The sequence below is a fragment of the Lathamus discolor genome, chromosome 15, assembly GCF_037157495.1.
Source record: "Lathamus discolor isolate bLatDis1 chromosome 15, bLatDis1.hap1, whole genome shotgun sequence".
Lineage (NCBI taxonomy): Eukaryota > Metazoa > Chordata > Aves > Psittaciformes > Psittacidae > Lathamus > Lathamus discolor.
The window spans coordinates 5,193,734-5,211,345 of NC_088898.1; the positions used below are offsets into that span (position 1 = coordinate 5,193,734).

Here is a 17,612-nt window from a genome sequence, read left to right on the forward strand (position 1 = left end):
ATCCTTTTCCTTAACACCAAAAATCAAACTATTCTCCCAAGCAGGACTTTTGCCTGTAGCCCATCACAGCTGGAATATGACCATTAATTCATGGAAGATATTGAAGGATCTCAATAGCTGCTGTTTCAGATAGAGCGCACATGTGGGCACAGGGAGGTACCGGACCCCATCCTGGTACCTGCCTGCAGCCAGCACCCACCTCTTCTCTTTCATACCTGAAAAGGGTCTTTTCTCTTCCTGACTGCACTATTTGCTCCAATAAATAATGCTACATCTCCTGATTCACTTCTTACTTAGTTGAAATCTCCACTCATTCCAACCACTACGCCCCCCCCCATTAACAAAATAAGGCTCTCCATACTGTCCCCTCTTCTAAACGATAAATGTTCCAAGTAGTTTTTATTTAGAATACAAGAGAGAGGTACAAATGTATTTACACTGTGTACATATACAATCAAATAATATATAAAGTTCTGTAAATAATGTTTACATAAATATTTACACAGTTAAAGTGACACTTGTTCTTCTCGGGAAGTAAAACACCGTTTAGTGAGAACTTTATACACCTTAGACTTATAATTAAGATTAGGACAGCTTCTGTCGAGCTCTATGATACACAGCCCTCCTCGCTCGCCTATGGCAGGACTCCAGAGGGCGCTTGGAGTTGTCCTTAGGGACAGAGCTGGCCTAGGGACCGGTTTCCTGTGTCCCCGGAGGGCAGCAGAAGGAGCAGCCGAAGCGTTCCGGGGATCAGACCCCACAAAACCTGCCCGTAGATGGGCACTTCCAACGGGGGAGCATCCCTGTGGAACGTGGCCTGCTCCCCGCCTCTGCCCATGGCATCGCTCCGAGGGGTCTGGCAAACCCCAGTGCACGGCTCGGGCTGGAGGAGGGCAGGCGAGGGTGGGGGAAAACACAACCCTTTGCTCAATGAGGAGGGAAATGGGTCCCTTGGAAAGAGCCACCGGAGCCAAACAGGCACGAATGGGGCTGTGGCAGTCGTTCAGTGGGATATGCATCAGCTGGTCTCTTGCTGGAGCAGAGGAGAAGGGGTAAGAGCAGCTTTTCCTTCTATCAGATTATGTGTAACACCCAGGCGGGACTCACCCAGCCAACTTTTAGGCTGCCCCAGTGCACCGGCACATCCACACAGACCATCCAGCTGTGTCCCTTGTCCCCCTGCTCACCCCGGGCACCAGCAGCACCCATCCTACACCGCATCTCCCCAGGGAGCATCCCACATGGTGCAGCTCAGAGCTGGGGGGGGGGGAGTGTCCCTCACCAACCCCCCTGCCAAACCCCACACAAACAGCAACGCTCCAAAACCCCACCAACACACAAAGCAGCCCTGCCTTTGTCCCCCAGCTCTGCCACCCCTAGTCCATTGCATGCCTCAGCACCTGTCTTTGCTGTCCCAAAACCTGCTGCCTCACCGAGGGCTTCACAGCACCATGGTGGGGATGTGATGGGCCAGAGAAGCAGGATGGGGCACAGGCAGTGCCGGCGAGTGAGCCTGCAGGGAGGCGTTGGGGGGCCGATGGCGAGCGCTCTTCTGGTGCGCCCGCAGCCCGGCAAGCTGGGAATAGGCACTTTGGCAAACCTGGCACTTGTAGGGCCGCTCACCGGTGTGCAAGCGGACGTGGTTGCGGAGGGTGGAGGACTGGCTGAAGCGGCGGTTGCAGAAGCGGCACACGAAGGGCTTGTCCAGTGTGTGGATGCGCATGTGGGAGCGCAGGTTGCTGCGGGAGTTGAAGCCGCGGTGGCAGATGACGCAGCGCATGCGCCCCGTCGTGCTGGCCCCCGTCTCCACCGCGTGGAAGTCCTCTGGGGACAATAGAGGCCATCAGGAGCTGCTCCAGTGCACAGCCTGAACCCCAATGGGACAGTCCTAAATAACCACCCTGAGCCCCCTTCACTGTCTCTCTTTGGCGTTACAGTCTGGTACCTGGGCCTTTAGGATGGAACCAGAGCTGGGAATGGGCTCATGCAAGTTTAGGTGAGGGAGAAACACTGAAGCCAACATGTGCCCCCTATAGAGGGGCACAAAAAGCACTGTTTTCCCCATCCAGCTGTGTCAGGCAGTCGACCACAGCACTAACAGCAGCCATGGGCAACCCCCCAGCTTACTGGGCATCTGCTCAGGCTGTATGGATCTGTCTCATAGTCCCTATGGATCTGTCTCATAGTCCCTATGTCGTCCCCAATTCCCTTCAGAATCTGACATATCATCTGGGATACAGCTGCCCCATGTCCACCCTGTGGCCTCAGAGCCGTGGATAGCATGCATGCAGAATGGGCAGAGATGCTGCACCCAAGGCTGTTTTCAATGTTACCTACCATGCTTGTTCTTCTTCTGCTCCTCTTCCAGCCCTGGCACACCCGGGATGCCCAGGAAAGTGTTATGGGAGTTCCCGTACCAGACCAGCAGCTCTTGGTCTGGAGGAATCATCTATAAAGAGAAATACAGATAGGGTGTTGGGAGCAGCAATGGGCAGAGATGGACATCCTTGAATGGTGACTTCAGAAATAACCTGGCTATAGCCCATCTCCTGCGAGACCCTGCTGCCATCTGGGACCTGCCAGCAAGTCCCCAGTACTCTCTGGCAGGCACAGCACAGCCCATGCTGCAGCGCTGGAGGCGATGGCACAGCTCAGCATCATCCACTGCCGGCACAGACCTGCACCGGGCTCTCCCCTAGGCTGGGCCACAAACATGACAGCAAATAAGCAGCTACAGAGCACACAGGTGGAGCTGGGCTCTCTGGAGTGAAGGATGCAGAGGTCCCTGCAGCTCTTGGAGACATGGAGAAATAAACCATCTGTGGGCCCACGAACTGCGCGGATGCACAAGTGACAGACCAAAGCAAAGAGCCAGCAAAGGGCTCATCAGCCCAGGTGTCAAAGGAGAGATCGGGGACTGGTACTGGAGAGCATAGTTCAGGTGTGAGATGCTGCGCACATCCCACACCAAAGCCATGGTGCCTGCAACAGCAGAAGATCTATAGGGCCAGGAAGAGGTTTGTGCACCGGGTTTTCCTGAAATGACGGCACTTCTCCTTCCTCTGTTATTCCCGTTACATTCTGCACTGCTGGGGCAGCCGGAGCAAACAGCCTGAAAACACTATTCAAGCCTCCCCGCATGAAGTGGCCATGGCTGGGAAGCCGGATGCTCTGACACCAGTTCAGGCAACACTAATAACAGCATCACTTTACAAAATATACACATTTTCCCCTTGCAGGTCCCTGGCATTTAAGAACATAATTTAGAAATGGGAAACTCCTTCATTTCAGATGACAGCTTTCCATACACAAGTAGACCAAGAAAAGCATCATCCACATGAAACACAGTTCATGAGCTGCATCACCTAAAGACTGAAAATGTGCCTAATTTTAGGCACCTGAAAGCAGGAATTTTACTTTGTCTGTTTAACTGCTCGTCTGCACAAAGACCTCACTGGAGCTGCAGAATATGGGAGGCAGGGAAAGTCTATATCATCTTGCATCCCAACTTGGTGCAGTTTCATTTTCTTTTAGCAGAAAATGACTTATTTTTAATCGAAGCAAATAGAATAAAAGATTGCTGAAAGGACACGCCACGTTACAGGGGTACATAGGTGTGTGTGCATGTTTTATTCTGCTGGAGCTGGAGCACCAGCAGTAGGTGAGCACGTGTGTGCTTACACCCCAAAGCAATTTAATCTGCCCTGCCAGGAATCTCGTGGCCTTCAGACCAAAGGCCAGAACTTGCTGCCCTCATTTTATTTTCCAGCAGCAACAACTTGGAATTGTTGAAGGCAGGAACAGAAAAAAACACATGGAAATATTAAAGGCAAGTGGCAAAAAAGGCATAAAATAATCTGATTTTGTGGGGAGTAGTTGAGGAAGAGATCCTAAGAGATATTGCACTGCAGTGATGACGCAGCAGAGGTGGGTATAGAGTGATGCTCATCGTGCCCACTGGGAAGGGGATGCAGCAGGCAGGAAGCTTTACATGGGGAGGGGAAAAGGAGATCGGTAAGCCCCCCACGGTTGGCAGGAGATGGAGGGTTACAGTGCCCATGCACAGCACCACAAAGTTCAGGTCACTGTTTGTATATCCTGCCCAAGACCGAGCAGTTCTGGCTGGTCTCAGGCTGATGCTGTGCTCTCGGTTCAGGGTTTGTGGCGAGAGAAGTGACAAGGCAGGAGAATGGGTGACAACGGGGGCTTGCTGCAGTCCGAGGTACAGATATCTGTGTGCCTGCGACTCCACATTAGGGGGTTAAAAAGCAGAGAGAGAAGCAGAAAAAGAAAATCCTCTCCTTTTCTTTTTCTTGTTGGGTGCACAAACTCCAATGAGTTTGAACAAGTGATTGGTTTTGGACCACATGTGTGTGTGCATGCACATGTGTGTGCTGTACAGGGATAAACGGGTAGCCCACAGAAGATGCAGATCCTCAACCTGTCATGCCTGGCTGTGACCCAGCTCCTCAAACACTCCTTGCTTCCCTTCCTTGCAGTCAAACATGTAAAGCCTCAGCTCCTTCTGCTCCTCTTGTGCTGACCTGGTGGCAGTGGGAGCAGGAGCACCACGCCACAGGCGCCCTTCATCCCCGCACCTTGTTCTCCCCATCACTTAGGGTTCACCACTTTCAACATTTCAATTTCCCTGCTCATGACAAGAGAATTAAACTTGTCCTGCTCTGGCACTCACTGCTTCAGCCCTGGGAACAAGCCTGCAAACTGACCATGATTATAACAGAGCCTCTACATGCACCTCCCCAGATATCAGCTCACCTGCCCCATCATCCATTTTCACACAGGGTGTGAGATACATGGCTGAATTACACCCTGACTACATGGAATTATTTTACTTCTTTGCAGAATAAGAACAGTAATAAAAAGCAATTAAGCTGCTGTCACTATGGCACAGCTGCCCATAGGAGCATCAGATCTTAAAACTGGGCACAGCTGAAGCCTACGGAGGGTTGTGCAGGATGGGGAGAGCAGCACAGGAGCACTTGGGGCTCTTGCTTGAGCACTGTGCGGGGAAAGGTGGAAGATCCAAGAGGCATGTGGGACTTTCCCGCAGCAAAATACCTGCTCTCTTCTTACCCACCCAACATGCTGCTGCAATCCCACACCCAGCGCTGATGCTATCTCAGTGCAGGATTGGGCCATGGTCCTGTGCTGAGGAGTGTTGGAGCATCCACTCCTCTGTAAGACAGCCTAGGAGCCCAGGCTGACCCCAGGAGCTGCCCTTCCAAAGGCCCAGTGGCACCCGCACTCTTTCCTAGCTAAGAGCCTCTCCCAGCTGCAGGCAGGGCAGCAGCCCACGGAGGTCTGGATCCAATACCAGAAAGGGACAGTCCCACAGTGCTGGTCTGGGATGGAATGGGAGATGTTCCCTCCTGTGACACCTCCCGGAGCTACCACCTTTCTCCACCTGCAACAGCACTGGGTAACAGGAACACTCTACACAAGCAGGGCTGGTCCCCACTGTGAAACCACTGGTGCTGTGTGACTTGTACGTACATGGTATCAATAAAGCTAGGGAGCCAGGCTCCCATCTCTATCCCAACATCTCCCATAGGGAGCTGTGGGTACCTCCAGCTTTAATCCCACAGCATGACAATCTGTGCCCTGGGACATCCCTGGGAGCCAGCGCCTGTCCCCATTCCTCTGCCAGCACTTGGTACAGGAGTGCATGGATGAGTCAGGCAGGGTCAGTCCGTTCTCCACAGCCCCACTGTGGGTAGGTCAAGGCACAGGGGTACGAGCACCATTCACTGCCTGGCTCCCAAAGCCCTGATCTCCTTCTCCTGCTGTTACAGACAGAGTTGCTTATGACCCTGCGCAGAGGCACAGAACTCCCCATACTTCCCCTGCTACAGAGAAGTGGGTTCTGCAGGAAAATCAGAAGGACATCAACAGCCCTCTCCTGCCAAAAGTCCCTCCTGGGCCAGGATTCCGGCTCTTATGCTTTACACCCCAAAACAAGCTTGGTGGTGTTTGCTCTCCCTCTGCTCAGCACACATCATCCCATGAACCCACTGAAAGGGGACAGAGAGAAGAAGGGCCCTTTGCTGTTCCCTGAAGCCCATGCAATGGCTGTTCCCCACAGTGCCCTCCTGTGCCAAGGGGTTTGGGTGCCGGGTACGGCAAAGCTGCCCTGTGCTCTCACGGACACACAGCAACAGCCCAAAAGGAAAAGGGAGGGTCTGCGGGGTCCCCTTCTGCTGCTGCTCCTCCTTGCCCTGCTTACCTCAATAGCCTTGTAGAAGATGCTGTTCCCAATCTGGACCACCTCCAGGTTCTGCTCCTGCTCATTCCGCGCACATTTGATGTAGGTCATCCAGCTGCGGTGGTCCTCCTGGCTGGCATCGATGAAGTACCGCACGGTGCCGTCTTCATTGAAGACCTAGGAAGGGCAAAAAGCGTTTGGTAGCCATGCTGCCACAACAGACTGAACCTCGTCACCTCCTGCACCCGGGATAACATCCCTAGATGGACACGGACAAGCTCAAAGCCAGCACAGCAGAGACCCTTCCAGCATCCAGGAAATTACCAAACCCTTCCTGCTCCTGGTGCTGCACCACACAGCCGCATGGGAGCTGAAGAAAGGAGATCTACTTTTGCTGGGCAGGTGCAGCGGGCCCTACCAGCCCATGCCCACAGGGATAACGCAGCTCCCGGCCTCTACATCCCTTTGCAGAAAGGGGCCCTACATCCTGCTGCTGCCCGTGGGAGCCGGGGTGTCCCTGGAATGGTGCCTGCCAGACCTCAGGGTAAGAAGCTTTGCAGCGTGATAGGAAAGGTGAGGCAAGTTTCTATTAGGCATAAATTTATCATAATCATTAAGAAGTGCAAGTCTGACACCGAGTGAAACAAATATAAATAGAGGAAAAAAAACCTCTACCTGCAGGGCATCATCCCACCCGCGGCTTCACTTGAGGTTAACAGCACCGGGGCTGGGACAAAGCAGGGGACAAGGCAGAGCTGGTTTCATGCACTGTGCACGGGGAAGGGCAGGGTGTAATCCTGCTGCATGGGACATGAGCAACAGCCTTTCAGGGCTCATCCAGGAGCTGGATGCACCCCGAGAGCTGAAGAAGGCCTTGGGTCCCCCAACCCCACCTGCCCCGGAGGAAGCCAGACCTTCACACGGATGGGGAAACTGAGGCACAGGGAGGGTGCCTGACAGCACACAAGCACAGGGCAAAGCCCGCGGGCCCCGGCACCACGTCCCTGCTGCTCCCCGGGGCTGGGGATACTGGGGGTGTCATTACCTCCCACATGAGGTTGTTGTTCTTGCACAGGTCCACATGCTCGGGTGAGATGACCCTGCCCGTGAACGGTCCCATCTCGGTGCCAGCCTTGATCCAGGTCTTGGAGAAGATGCCGAGCCCTTCCCCGGGGATGGAGCTCTGGGCGATGATCACTTCCGACGGCAGCACCAGGCTGGACAGCTTCTGCACCTCTGCGGGCAGCGGCAGGGGGCTCGCACCGGGACCTGCCGCCCTCCTTCCATTCACCCCCTGCCCACCCCACCGCGGGGAAGCCCGAGGAGGGGACAGAAGGGACCCAAATCCCGGGGTTGAGCCTTTGAAACGCCCAACCGGGCTCCTACAAAGCGGTACAAGGTTCCCCCCGGGGCATTGAGGAGATACCTGGGAAAAGCAGCCCGGGCCGGGCGAGGGAACGGGGCTGAGAAAGGAGGTTAAATGGTGTCTATTTCGGCCCATCCAGCAATTTGTCATGCTGTTAAAGTGATCTGCATTCATTAAACTCAACTAGAAAGAAATTGCTAATTCTAAATTCATTAGTCCTTTAGGAATGCTGTAGCGGTACATTGTGCCTGAATGGCGCAAGGGCTTGTTTAAAAGGGCCCAGGAATTCCTCTTACAAAATGGGGAGATGAGATGGTTGACATATAGTGAATGGAAATGGAATTAGCCTTCATGGTAAATTAAGAGAGGAACAGAAAATCCGAGAGGGGGAAAAGGGAGCCGGGACGCCCCGGCGATGCCGGGGCGAGAGAAAAGATATTGTCCCGGGCGGCTGAATGCGGGCCCCCCCCCGGCTCCCCCCAGCTCGCGGTTTAAGTGGGAACTTTCTCAGGTCAAGCCCAAGTTAACCAAATGAATTTAAAGCCCTTCTTCCCCAGTCAACTGCTATTACACGGCTGGAGAGAGCCGGGCGCCGGCAGCCACGTCCCGTCGCCGGGCACTTGGGGGCCACGTCCCGGGGATGGGGAAGGGGGTCCGGAGAGTCCGTGTGTGTGTGCGGGGTGTCCACTCACCTCCGGAGAAGGACTGAGCCAGGACCTCAGCCGTGAAGGCGGTCTTGGGGCTGCTCTTCTCCTCGAAGAGCTGCTCGCCCAGGACGTTTCTCCAGCGGCCGTAGAGAAAGCTGTGCAGGATGTCGGAGGTGATCACCTCGGCCAGCGAGAGCCCCTGCGGCTTCAGCCCAGGCTTGAGCACCAGCGCTTCGGCGGGGAGCACCGAGCCCATCATGGGGGCGAGGCAGCGGCGGGCGGGCCGGGCACGGCGGGGCGCAGGCGGCAGGCCGGGCTCCGTGCGGCTCGGCGGCTCCCGGCCGGCTATATATGAGCTTCATTGACCCTCCTAATTGGTTATTAATGACCTCCCTGACGTTGGCGGAGAGACTGGGGCTGCCGGAGCGAGGCGAGCCGTCGGAGCCCCCCCCTCCTCTTCTTCTTTTCCCTCCCCTCCCCGGGGGTGGGGTGGCTGGAGGGAGGGACACGGCGAGCACACACGCATGCACACACATCCACACGTATATGCACACGTATATACACATGTACACACACGTACACACGTATATGCACATGTACACACACATACACACGTATATGCACATGTACACACATGTACACACGCACCGCTCCGGCCCCTCGCACCCCCCTGGCCCAGGCAAACGCAAACCCGGGCACCTGCCCCCTGCCACCGGCCGGGAACGGCGAAAAAGGCAACGAAATGGGCAGCAATGACCATGCCGGTGCCCCACAGACGGGGCGCGCCCTCCGGCCCGGCCCCGCTCCCCACCCGGTCCCTGCGCTCGTTTCAGGGGTGAAACGCGGCGCTTTGGGGCCGCTGAGCATCACAACGAAATCGGAGGAGCCGGGGCCGTCCCCCAGCCCTGCTCAGCGGCTTCGGGTCCCCGCGGCCCCGGGGGAACGGACCCGAGCTCGCCCAGTGAGTCCCGAGCCGCCGCGGATCCCCGCTGCCTCCCGCATCCCCGAGCCGAAGGGTCGGTGCCGGAGACCCCGGGAGGGGCTGGCTCTGCCCCCCAAGTCCCACGGAGGATCCCCAAGCACAGAGCGAGAGGGAACGCACCCTCGGGGCTGTTCCCCGCTTGCACCCAGGGCCAGGCTCTCCCGGATGCAGCCTCCAGCACGGCCTGTTCCGAATCCCGCATCCGCGTTGCATTTACCCAGGGAAGGTTGGGATGACCGCGAGCTGTGCCTACGGCTGGAAGGGGCAGGAGTGGATCCTGCACTTCCCCACAACGACAACAGTATCCAGAGCATCTCCGGAGCTTTGCCAGCGCAGCACCCTCATTCCCGCACCCAAAACCATTCCCCGGCCACCGCTGCCCCCCAGGAAGGTGACATTAGAATGGCCCCCCAAAACTCGGTACTATCCCCCGCTTAGGGCCCGCAGCTTTCAGCTCAGCAAAGGGTTAATCTTTGCTGGATTTAAACCCAATCCTGCTGTGTCGGAGCTTAGAGCCCTCTCCTTAGCCTTGTTCTTTTGATTTTCATGGGGACGAGGGGCTGTAAAGGGCTGAGCTGGGAGGGGGGAAAGAAGGATGGGTCCCCAAATTCCTCAAGCTCTCAAAGTCGGCTCCTGCAATGGTAGCCCCGCGGGGCCGAACCGGGCCGGGACAAGAAGCTGGCACAATCCAATCCCTCCCATCCCACGGCCCCGGTGGGTATTTATCGGGTGAGGCTGTCGGGCGGCTTCTCCCCTTGTCAGGCGAAAATGATGTTACAGCCCAGGTGCAATTATTCCTATTAGCCCAATCAAGAAGAGGCGCAAATGGCAGGAATCAACCCAAACCTGCGGTTACGGAGCGTGTTTGCCCGGAGACAGGCAGCGCTCCCCTGGAAAGGGGAGGTTAACAACCTGCCGGGCTTGCTTTGGGGTTTAATGTGCATTAAGAGAGGAGTTTATTTGGGTTTATTTCACCGGATTTTGGCTCCGGGAGCCGCCAGCCGCGTGTGAACATTGCAGCATCGCTAAATAAAACGCATCAGGTGGAAAGCTCCCGCAGCCAGCGCTTCCTGCGGCCGCCGAGCAGCCGATCCCTCGCGTTGCCTTTCTCCTCACTGATTTCCCCCCTCCCTCCAGTTATCCCGGGACAAAAAATATAATAGATGCCCTTAAAACCCCTGCGGGGCTGCGCTGCAGCTCGGCCCGGCTGCGGGGGGGGGGGTGCGAGGATGCGGGAAGGGGGGAGTGATGGCAAAAAAGATGGGAAAGGAAAATCCTTCCATTTTCTGCGTGGTTTTAAATATCCCCAGCTGTTTCCCAAAGGCTCTGCCCGGCCCTAGGAAGGTGCTTTGGTGTGCCCCCTCCCCGTCCCTCGCTTTTTTTTAATATCGCAGCTATCCCTCCTTTTTAACATTTAAGAGGAAACAAGTTTAATATTCATGGCTGTTAATAGAGAAGGGCCATTATCGCCGCCCCATTGTTCTGAGCCCCGCACAATGCTGCTTGTATTTTCATGTGTATATTCCCAAAGTTCCTTCTGAGCGTTTAGTGAGCACTTTAATATTCATGGGTGTTAATAGAGAAGCCCTCAGTATATTGGCATATTGTTGGGAGGTGTACATATTGGTCTGACTTTGAATAGCCACAGTCCTCTTTTCTTTTGCTCTGTTTTGCAGGGTTGATGGGCCAGGAGTAAATGGGCATTTTTTCCCCCCCGTCTCCCCCTTACAGAGAGAACATCTTTATTCCAGTCCCAGACTTTCTGGTTTCCCATTCAGGACCCTCAGAAATAATGTCAGGCAGAAGAAAAGTGGAGCAAATCAATCTTTCATGGTCTTTTTGAGACCAATTTGACATCCATGGACTCTTCTTTTCTTTCACAGCCTACAAGGGGATGGTCAGGATCTGGACAAGGTTGGGGTCTGATGAGGGGAGACATGGGATCATAATGCAGCAAAGAGAGAAAAGAAAAGCAAAACAAGAAAAGATTGCAGGGATGGGGTGATGGAGGAAAAATGAGGGTGAATGACAGTGCAAGAAAGGAGATTAGAGCCCAGCAGCTGCTTTTTGGGGGGCGGGGGGTAAGGGGGGGAGCTCTCGCCCCTCTTCCAGCCCTTCGCATGAATAGGATTTGAACAGAGCGGAGATTGATTTATAGTTATTGCAGTCGAACATTTATTGCTCTTAAAGAGCGGCGGGGAGAAAAGAGAGAAAAGGGGCTTGAAAAGCTCCTTTCTGTATTAAAGAGGTATCAAATGAAGACTGCTGAGATAATATACAGTGGCCAATGGGAATTTGATTTGCTTTAAAATTTAACTCTTGTGGGGCCGCCGCTGCCCCGGGCCGATGGATGCTCGCTGCTCTGCCCCTGCCCGCTTCTACCGCAAAACCCTGCGGCGGCTCCCGAGCGCGGCGGGGAACGGCTCCGGCCGCGGAATCAACGTTAATTCTTCGTTATTACGCTCTTTTAATTTATCATCTTGGGGGGGGGGGAGAGGGATGGGGGGGGGGGGGGGGGAAGGCGGGCGGGATGCGGAGCTACGAAATAACCGGCTCAAGAAAGAGCCCTTTCCGGAGCTGAGTTTTCCTGCCCTAAACCCGCAGGTTTCTTCTCCCCGGCAGCAGAAACGCGATCGCAGCCGAGTCCCCCGGGCGCAGAAAGGAGCCCATTGTTCGATGGGGAGAAATACATTTTTAGCGGTGATTGAAAGCTCCCCTCTCGTTTGAACTCCAGAAGAAAGTCCCTGGCAGGGAAGAGCATCCCCCCCTCCCTCTGCCCCAACATCTGTTTGGAGCAATCCAGGCTCTAGGGCAGAGCCGGGCTCTGCCCCCTCCCAAAGTCATTAAAAAGATATTAGTTGAGCTGAGAAAAGTCCAGCGCAGCCCCCGATGGGGGGGGGGGGGGGGGTGTGCGTGTCATTAAAGAGGGGTTTGGATTTGCCAGCGCTAACACCAGGCGAAGGAACAGCCGAGGTCTGAGTTCAAAACCTCCCCGTCCCCAGCCGCCCCTCTGCGCCCTGCCCGCTGCCCCGGGCCCTGGTACCCGCTGCCGGCGCAGTGCGGCAGGGACGACCCCATCACCTGCTCCGTACTCCCCGCCGAGCGCCGCGGGAGAGGAGGACGGCGGCGACAGGCAGGCCAGGAGCGGGGCCGGTCACTGCTTTGGCCGCATCCCCCTCACCTCCACGGGCTGCAAATGCCCCGGGAGCCGGAGGGAAGGAGGGGCAGGAGGGATCATTGCACCCCTGCGGCTGCCGCAGGAGCCAGGCGCCTCCGAAGTTGCTAAATGTGTCATTTATTAAAGCATTCAGGGGGGCTTTTCTTTGGCGTTTGCTTGCAAACTCACAAAGGCCGAGCTGCTGTTTGGGGGTCTTTTCTGATGGAAAAAGGGCTCGGAGACCCCCGGCACAAAAGAAATCCTGGCAGTGCTTTCAATGGCCAGGACTCAATGAGGGGGACCCTGTGCGCAGCGGGCGGGGGCGAGGGGCCGCCCGGTGCTGCCTGAAAGGCAGGCCTGAATGTAATGGGGAGATCTGCGTTTATTTGTTGGGATCACATTTAATTAGCTTAGTACAACCCTTGAAAGACAAAGGGACCTCAATCTGGATCCAATCTGAAGCTCGTTTGGAGAGCGAGGGCTCCTGGAAAAGTCAAAAGAGAGAAAGGAGAAAGAAAAGGGAGGCTGGGAGAGAAAGAGGCTGGGGGCCCAGCCAGGTGACTGGCACGCGTGAAACAAGGGGGCCTTTTGGGCACAAGGCAGGGCTCAAAAGGGAGGGAGGAAAATAGCCTCTTCCTCAGGTTTTACCTACTTAAACCCTCTGAAGGGGCCAGAGCTGAAAAGCCTCAATAGGGGCTAAGGAGGCTGCAAAGCAAACAGCAGCGCTGGAGAGGGGGCTCTGGCCCTGCCGCCGCAGCAGTTGGCAGCACTCGGTTATGGGAATGCGCCCAAATGTTACCTGCGCCCGGGACCGCCCGGAGCAGGAGCCGGAGCCGGGGGGGGGGCCGGCGGGGTGAGCCCCTTATAGAGTGAGCCCCCCCTGCCCTGCACCTCCACCTACCCCTGTGGGGCGCACACGGCCCCCCTGCCCCATTCATCATGCGCTGGTGGGGCCATAGCTGGCCTGGGGTACCGTGCCCCATGGGAGCACCCCTTGCTCCAGGGCAGCCCTCAGCATCCCCCCTCCCCGTCCCAATGCGGGTGGATGGCAGAGAGGATGCGCTACCCCCTACCCCCCCAGGGGCATAAAGGAGAGCGGCCGTCCCCAGGGCGTCGCATCCACGGGACGGAGCCGAGCAGACCCGCATCTCCTCCAGACCACAGGACCGCGCCGGGCTGCCCGTCCCTGCGGCCCTCCGAGGGGCCAGGAGCAGCGGGAGGGCTCAGGGCGGCCCCGGGCAAGGGTTTGGTGCGGTGGAGCCATGACCCTCCCGCACGGAGCCCTGCACTGATCGCGCTGGTAGGAAAGGAGCTTTAGGGCACGATTTGCCTCCATTTCTCCCTGCGGGAGGCAGAGAAATGAGCTCCCCTCTCCTCTCCCGCTCGCTTCCTCGCCTGTTTTTCCTTCCCTTTAAGCAGCATTTCCAGGACTGTCAGGGCGCACAACAGCAAACGGGAGGCAAAGAAACCACGTTCCCGGCTGCATCCGACTGCTTCGTGGGGCACGGAAAGGAACACGATCGCGGTGTAGCTCCTTGGCCGTGCGTGGTGCTGAGGCACGGGGCGCTTGGATGCCAGCTCCGGCACCACGGGGCCCTTGCTGAGCTGCTGGGAAGCACCGGGTGTGGAACAGCCCCACAAGGGCCTTTCTGCCCCATGGCAGCACGGAGCAGGGGGGAGCGAGGGGGGATTTGGATGCAGAAGCAGGAAAGTCTCCGCACCTTTTCCTCCTCTCGGGCAGTGACCTGGGGCTGGGACAGTCACATCCCAGCATCATCTCTCCTGCATCCCACTGTAACCTCTCCTGGAGCACCAGCCTGTGCTGCCGCACTGAAAGCCACACCAGTGACTGTACCAAGACACCAGCCTGGAGTGGTCCAGCACCCGGGGCAGGGCGTTTGGGGACACTTCCAGGGATGGTGACCCCAGCACTGCCCTGTTCCAATGCCTGAGCACCCTTTGGGGAAGGAATCGTCCCTCATCTCCAGGCTTAGAGCAGCCTCCTGCGGCTCCTGCCCCTTCCCAGCGCTGTTCTCCCCAGAGCAGAGCAGCAGCTCCCGTGTCCCCATGCAGTGACTCCGCAGCAGGGGAAGGGCCCAGCCAGGAGCCCCGGTGCCGGTGCTGCTCACCGGGGCTCGGCCGGCGGTGAGTGATGGCTCACACAGAGGGAAGGGGCCATCTGATCCCCTGGTACCACAGCACCTGCACCCGGCCCGGATTAAAGGGAGCAACCGGCCCCTGCGAACATCAGAGGCTGCTTCATAGCCTTGAAATGGGATTTCCCCAGTGATGAGGGGCAGGGTGGGAGGATGAACTGGGGGGGGTTGGTGGTACCTGGCTCCCACCTCGACACCAAGATGCTCTTTTGGGCCACCTGCCTTGAACCTGGGGCTCCAGACACGGACGGGAGGGATCTGGGCACCTGCTGCCCCGTCCCCCTTGTCCCAGGGTCCTCATCCCTCCCCGTGACCCCCGTCCATCCCCAGCACCCACCAAGGTGCTGCTGGGACAAGGACAAGGGCTCAGTGCCCATTCGCTGCCCTTGGCTCTGGGGCTGCCATCTCCTCTCGCCAACGGACCAGGAGCCGCGGCCGTTCCAGTTCATCCTCACATCACACAGCCCCAGCTTCTGCCGAGCTCCAGCAGGAAAAGCCATGGAAAATCCCCTTTGTGCGCTTCCCAACCCTAGGAGCTCAGAGGAATGCCCCCCTGTGATGGGCACCCTGCACCTCACTGCGAACCCAGGGGAAACCCCTCCGAACCACCCAGATAAAGGCTCGACAGCTCCTTATGTGGAATAAAGCCCTGCTCAAGGATACGGCAGCGCCTTCGCCTGCACAGGACCACCGCGTCCCTGTGAGACCTCAGCTCCTCACCCTGCACCGCAACCTGTGAGGACCAACAGCCCCCAGTATCCCCTCGAGGGTGAGAGGAGCCAAGTGGGACCTCCCCAGCATCCGCATCACACCGAGAAGCTCGGTGTTAAATACCCTGCGCCCTCCTCATGCCCACACCGCCGTCAGCCCCAGATTTACTGTAAGTACGCTGTTGCTTCAATGCAATTAAATATTTAATACTCGGGGAGGAAAAGATCCCAACCCCACAGCCTCGTGCCTGCTCGGCTCCTTCCATCCCCGTCTCGGTTTAACCTGCAAGGTCCATGATGCAGCTCGCTCTCCAATCATGCAACATTAACGGCAGTATCTTAGGCCACCCGAAGGCTCTTTCAGCTCTTTAGACTGCCTTAAAGTCTCCCCTTTGCTCCCAAAAGAGCCTCTGCCTGCTCAGGCACACCCGACACAGAGCACAGGAGAGCGCCGGGCTCACCATGAGCCCATCATCAGTGATGCGCTTTGGGAGGCTGCTGCTCGGGCAGGAGGAGCACAGGAAGCTTCTATTCAGTGGCAGGGCCTCAGTGCCTGAGGAGCTGCTGCTGCACCAACGCACAGCGACCCACCTGCGGTGGCCTTTAAGCACGGCTCCTCCATCCCTGGATGCTGTGATCCGAAGGCAGAGCGTTCCCCAAGCTGAAGGTCTCCCTGCGGGAGCATCTTGCGGTCCCCTGGGATGAACACCCCGGCACGGCCCCGTGCTGGTCCCTGCAGTGAGAAAGGGCTGTGCTGTCCCCACCACCATGCTCCTACTTGGTACCTTGAGGACCTGCTCCTTGCAGCACCCAGCTCCTGCCCAAGGGGCAGACAAACCCCCCCCCCCATCACAAGCCCGAATGCAGCCGGTGCTTAACCCACTTCACTGGGGATTAACCTTGCCCAGGGCTGGGCAGGACGCTCAGTTCCTCTCTTGGAGACCATGGATGTGGCTTGAAGGCACCAGCGCAGCTTCTGAGCTGTGCAATGAGGAGCTGCCAGAGCCGCCCCGAGTAAGACACGAGGTGCCATGGGGCGGGATTGACCACCCCAGCAGCCCCCAGGGCAAGAAGGCAGCAGCGTTTGGAGGAACCCAGAGGCCACCAAGCCCTGTGAGATGCCCGAACCTCCCTTCCCCTCCTCTCCAGCCCAATAGGAGGAGGCTGAACGCCTGCAGCCCCTCTGCCCGGAGCAGGCAGCAGTAAGGGAACAACAAACTGCAGAACTTGGGCTGGTTTCAAGCCCTTTGGGCTGCCAGGCCAGCAGAGTGCTGCTGAGACCTCAGCTTTGCCGGCACCATCCTAATGACAGGCCCGGTTTCAAAGCCTTGCAAACTATTTCTTTGGCCTCCCCGCCCCCTCGATAAAAGCCTGCATCAGAAAGAGATATTTCCATAATTCATCGGGCGGGTATTTCACTGGGGAGCCTCTCTCATCTGTACTTACAGCTACATTTAAGAAAATGCATCCTCCCGCCATCCTGCGCCATTTACGACCATGGGCACAATCTGTAATCCTCAGTCTTCAATTAAGGGACACCTTAGGGTTCATTATCACACAATTGCTCCCTGTGAACCATGCCAAATGCTGTTTTGGCACAGAGCTTGGAAGATGAATTAGAAGGAAGTCTTCTCGGTAATGCCCACTCCCAATTCCCATCAGCAGCCTTTATGCCCTCCTCCAGCCATTTTTTCCCCCCTCTCCCTTCTTTCCAAGTGGCTTTTACTATCCCATCTTTCAATGTCTCTCTTGATTCTCTGGAGGTATATTTAGAGATGCTGCATCTCCTTTTCTTCCGGCTCTCAACATGCCTCCCGCTCCCCGCTTTGCAGATGGGATCTTCTTTCCTCCCTCCCTCCCCCCCCATCTGTAAGCCCCTCCAGCCGGCTGCGAGCAGTGGATGGGGCTGGTTTAGGTTGGAAGAGCGTAAAACTTGTGTTTTATAAGAAAGGGATCGCCGGAGTTCTGCCCAAACGCGGCTGTAACTAAAAGTTACTGCTCCATAACGCGATCTAACGGATGAGGATGACCAGAGCCAGGTCCCCCACTCTGTGCAGGCTGGAAGGTGAATCCTGAATGGATCCAGCCTCAAAGTTAAGGAAGAGCAACAGGTTCAGGGCATTAAAACCCGGCGCTGCCACCTCCTCAACAAGCAATAGAACCTTCCCTACAGAAACCATCCCTTGATTAAACCAGCTCTTTAACAGCCGCAATCACAGCACCTCACTGCGGGACTCCTCAGCGTGACGGTACCCAGAGATGCTCGGGTGTGACACTGATGGAGCCTCACCAGAGCGAAGGCTGGAGCCGACCGCACCGAGCAGCAAGGCGAGGGGCCGCGGGGAGCAAAGCGAGTGAACCAGACCGGAGA

The 17,612-nt window shown here is 56.9% G+C and overlaps 1 protein-coding gene across 1 annotated transcript; it reads right to left on the bottom strand.

The window, feature by feature from the left end:
- Window positions 1–337: 337 nt before the first annotated feature.
- PRDM12 (PR/SET domain 12) lies at window positions 338–8,613 on the bottom strand. Its single transcript, XM_065695420.1, has 5 exons — window positions 8,282–8,613; window positions 7,269–7,459; window positions 6,245–6,400; window positions 2,338–2,449; window positions 338–1,824 (listed from the first exon to the last, which is right to left on the bottom strand). The coding sequence occupies exons 1-5, from the start codon at window positions 8,493–8,495 to the stop codon at window positions 1,442–1,444; spliced, it is 1,056 nt and encodes a 351-aa protein (XP_065551492.1). The 5' UTR covers window positions 8,496–8,613; the 3' UTR covers window positions 338–1,441.
- Between the last annotated feature and the right edge of the window lie 8,999 nt (window positions 8,614–17,612).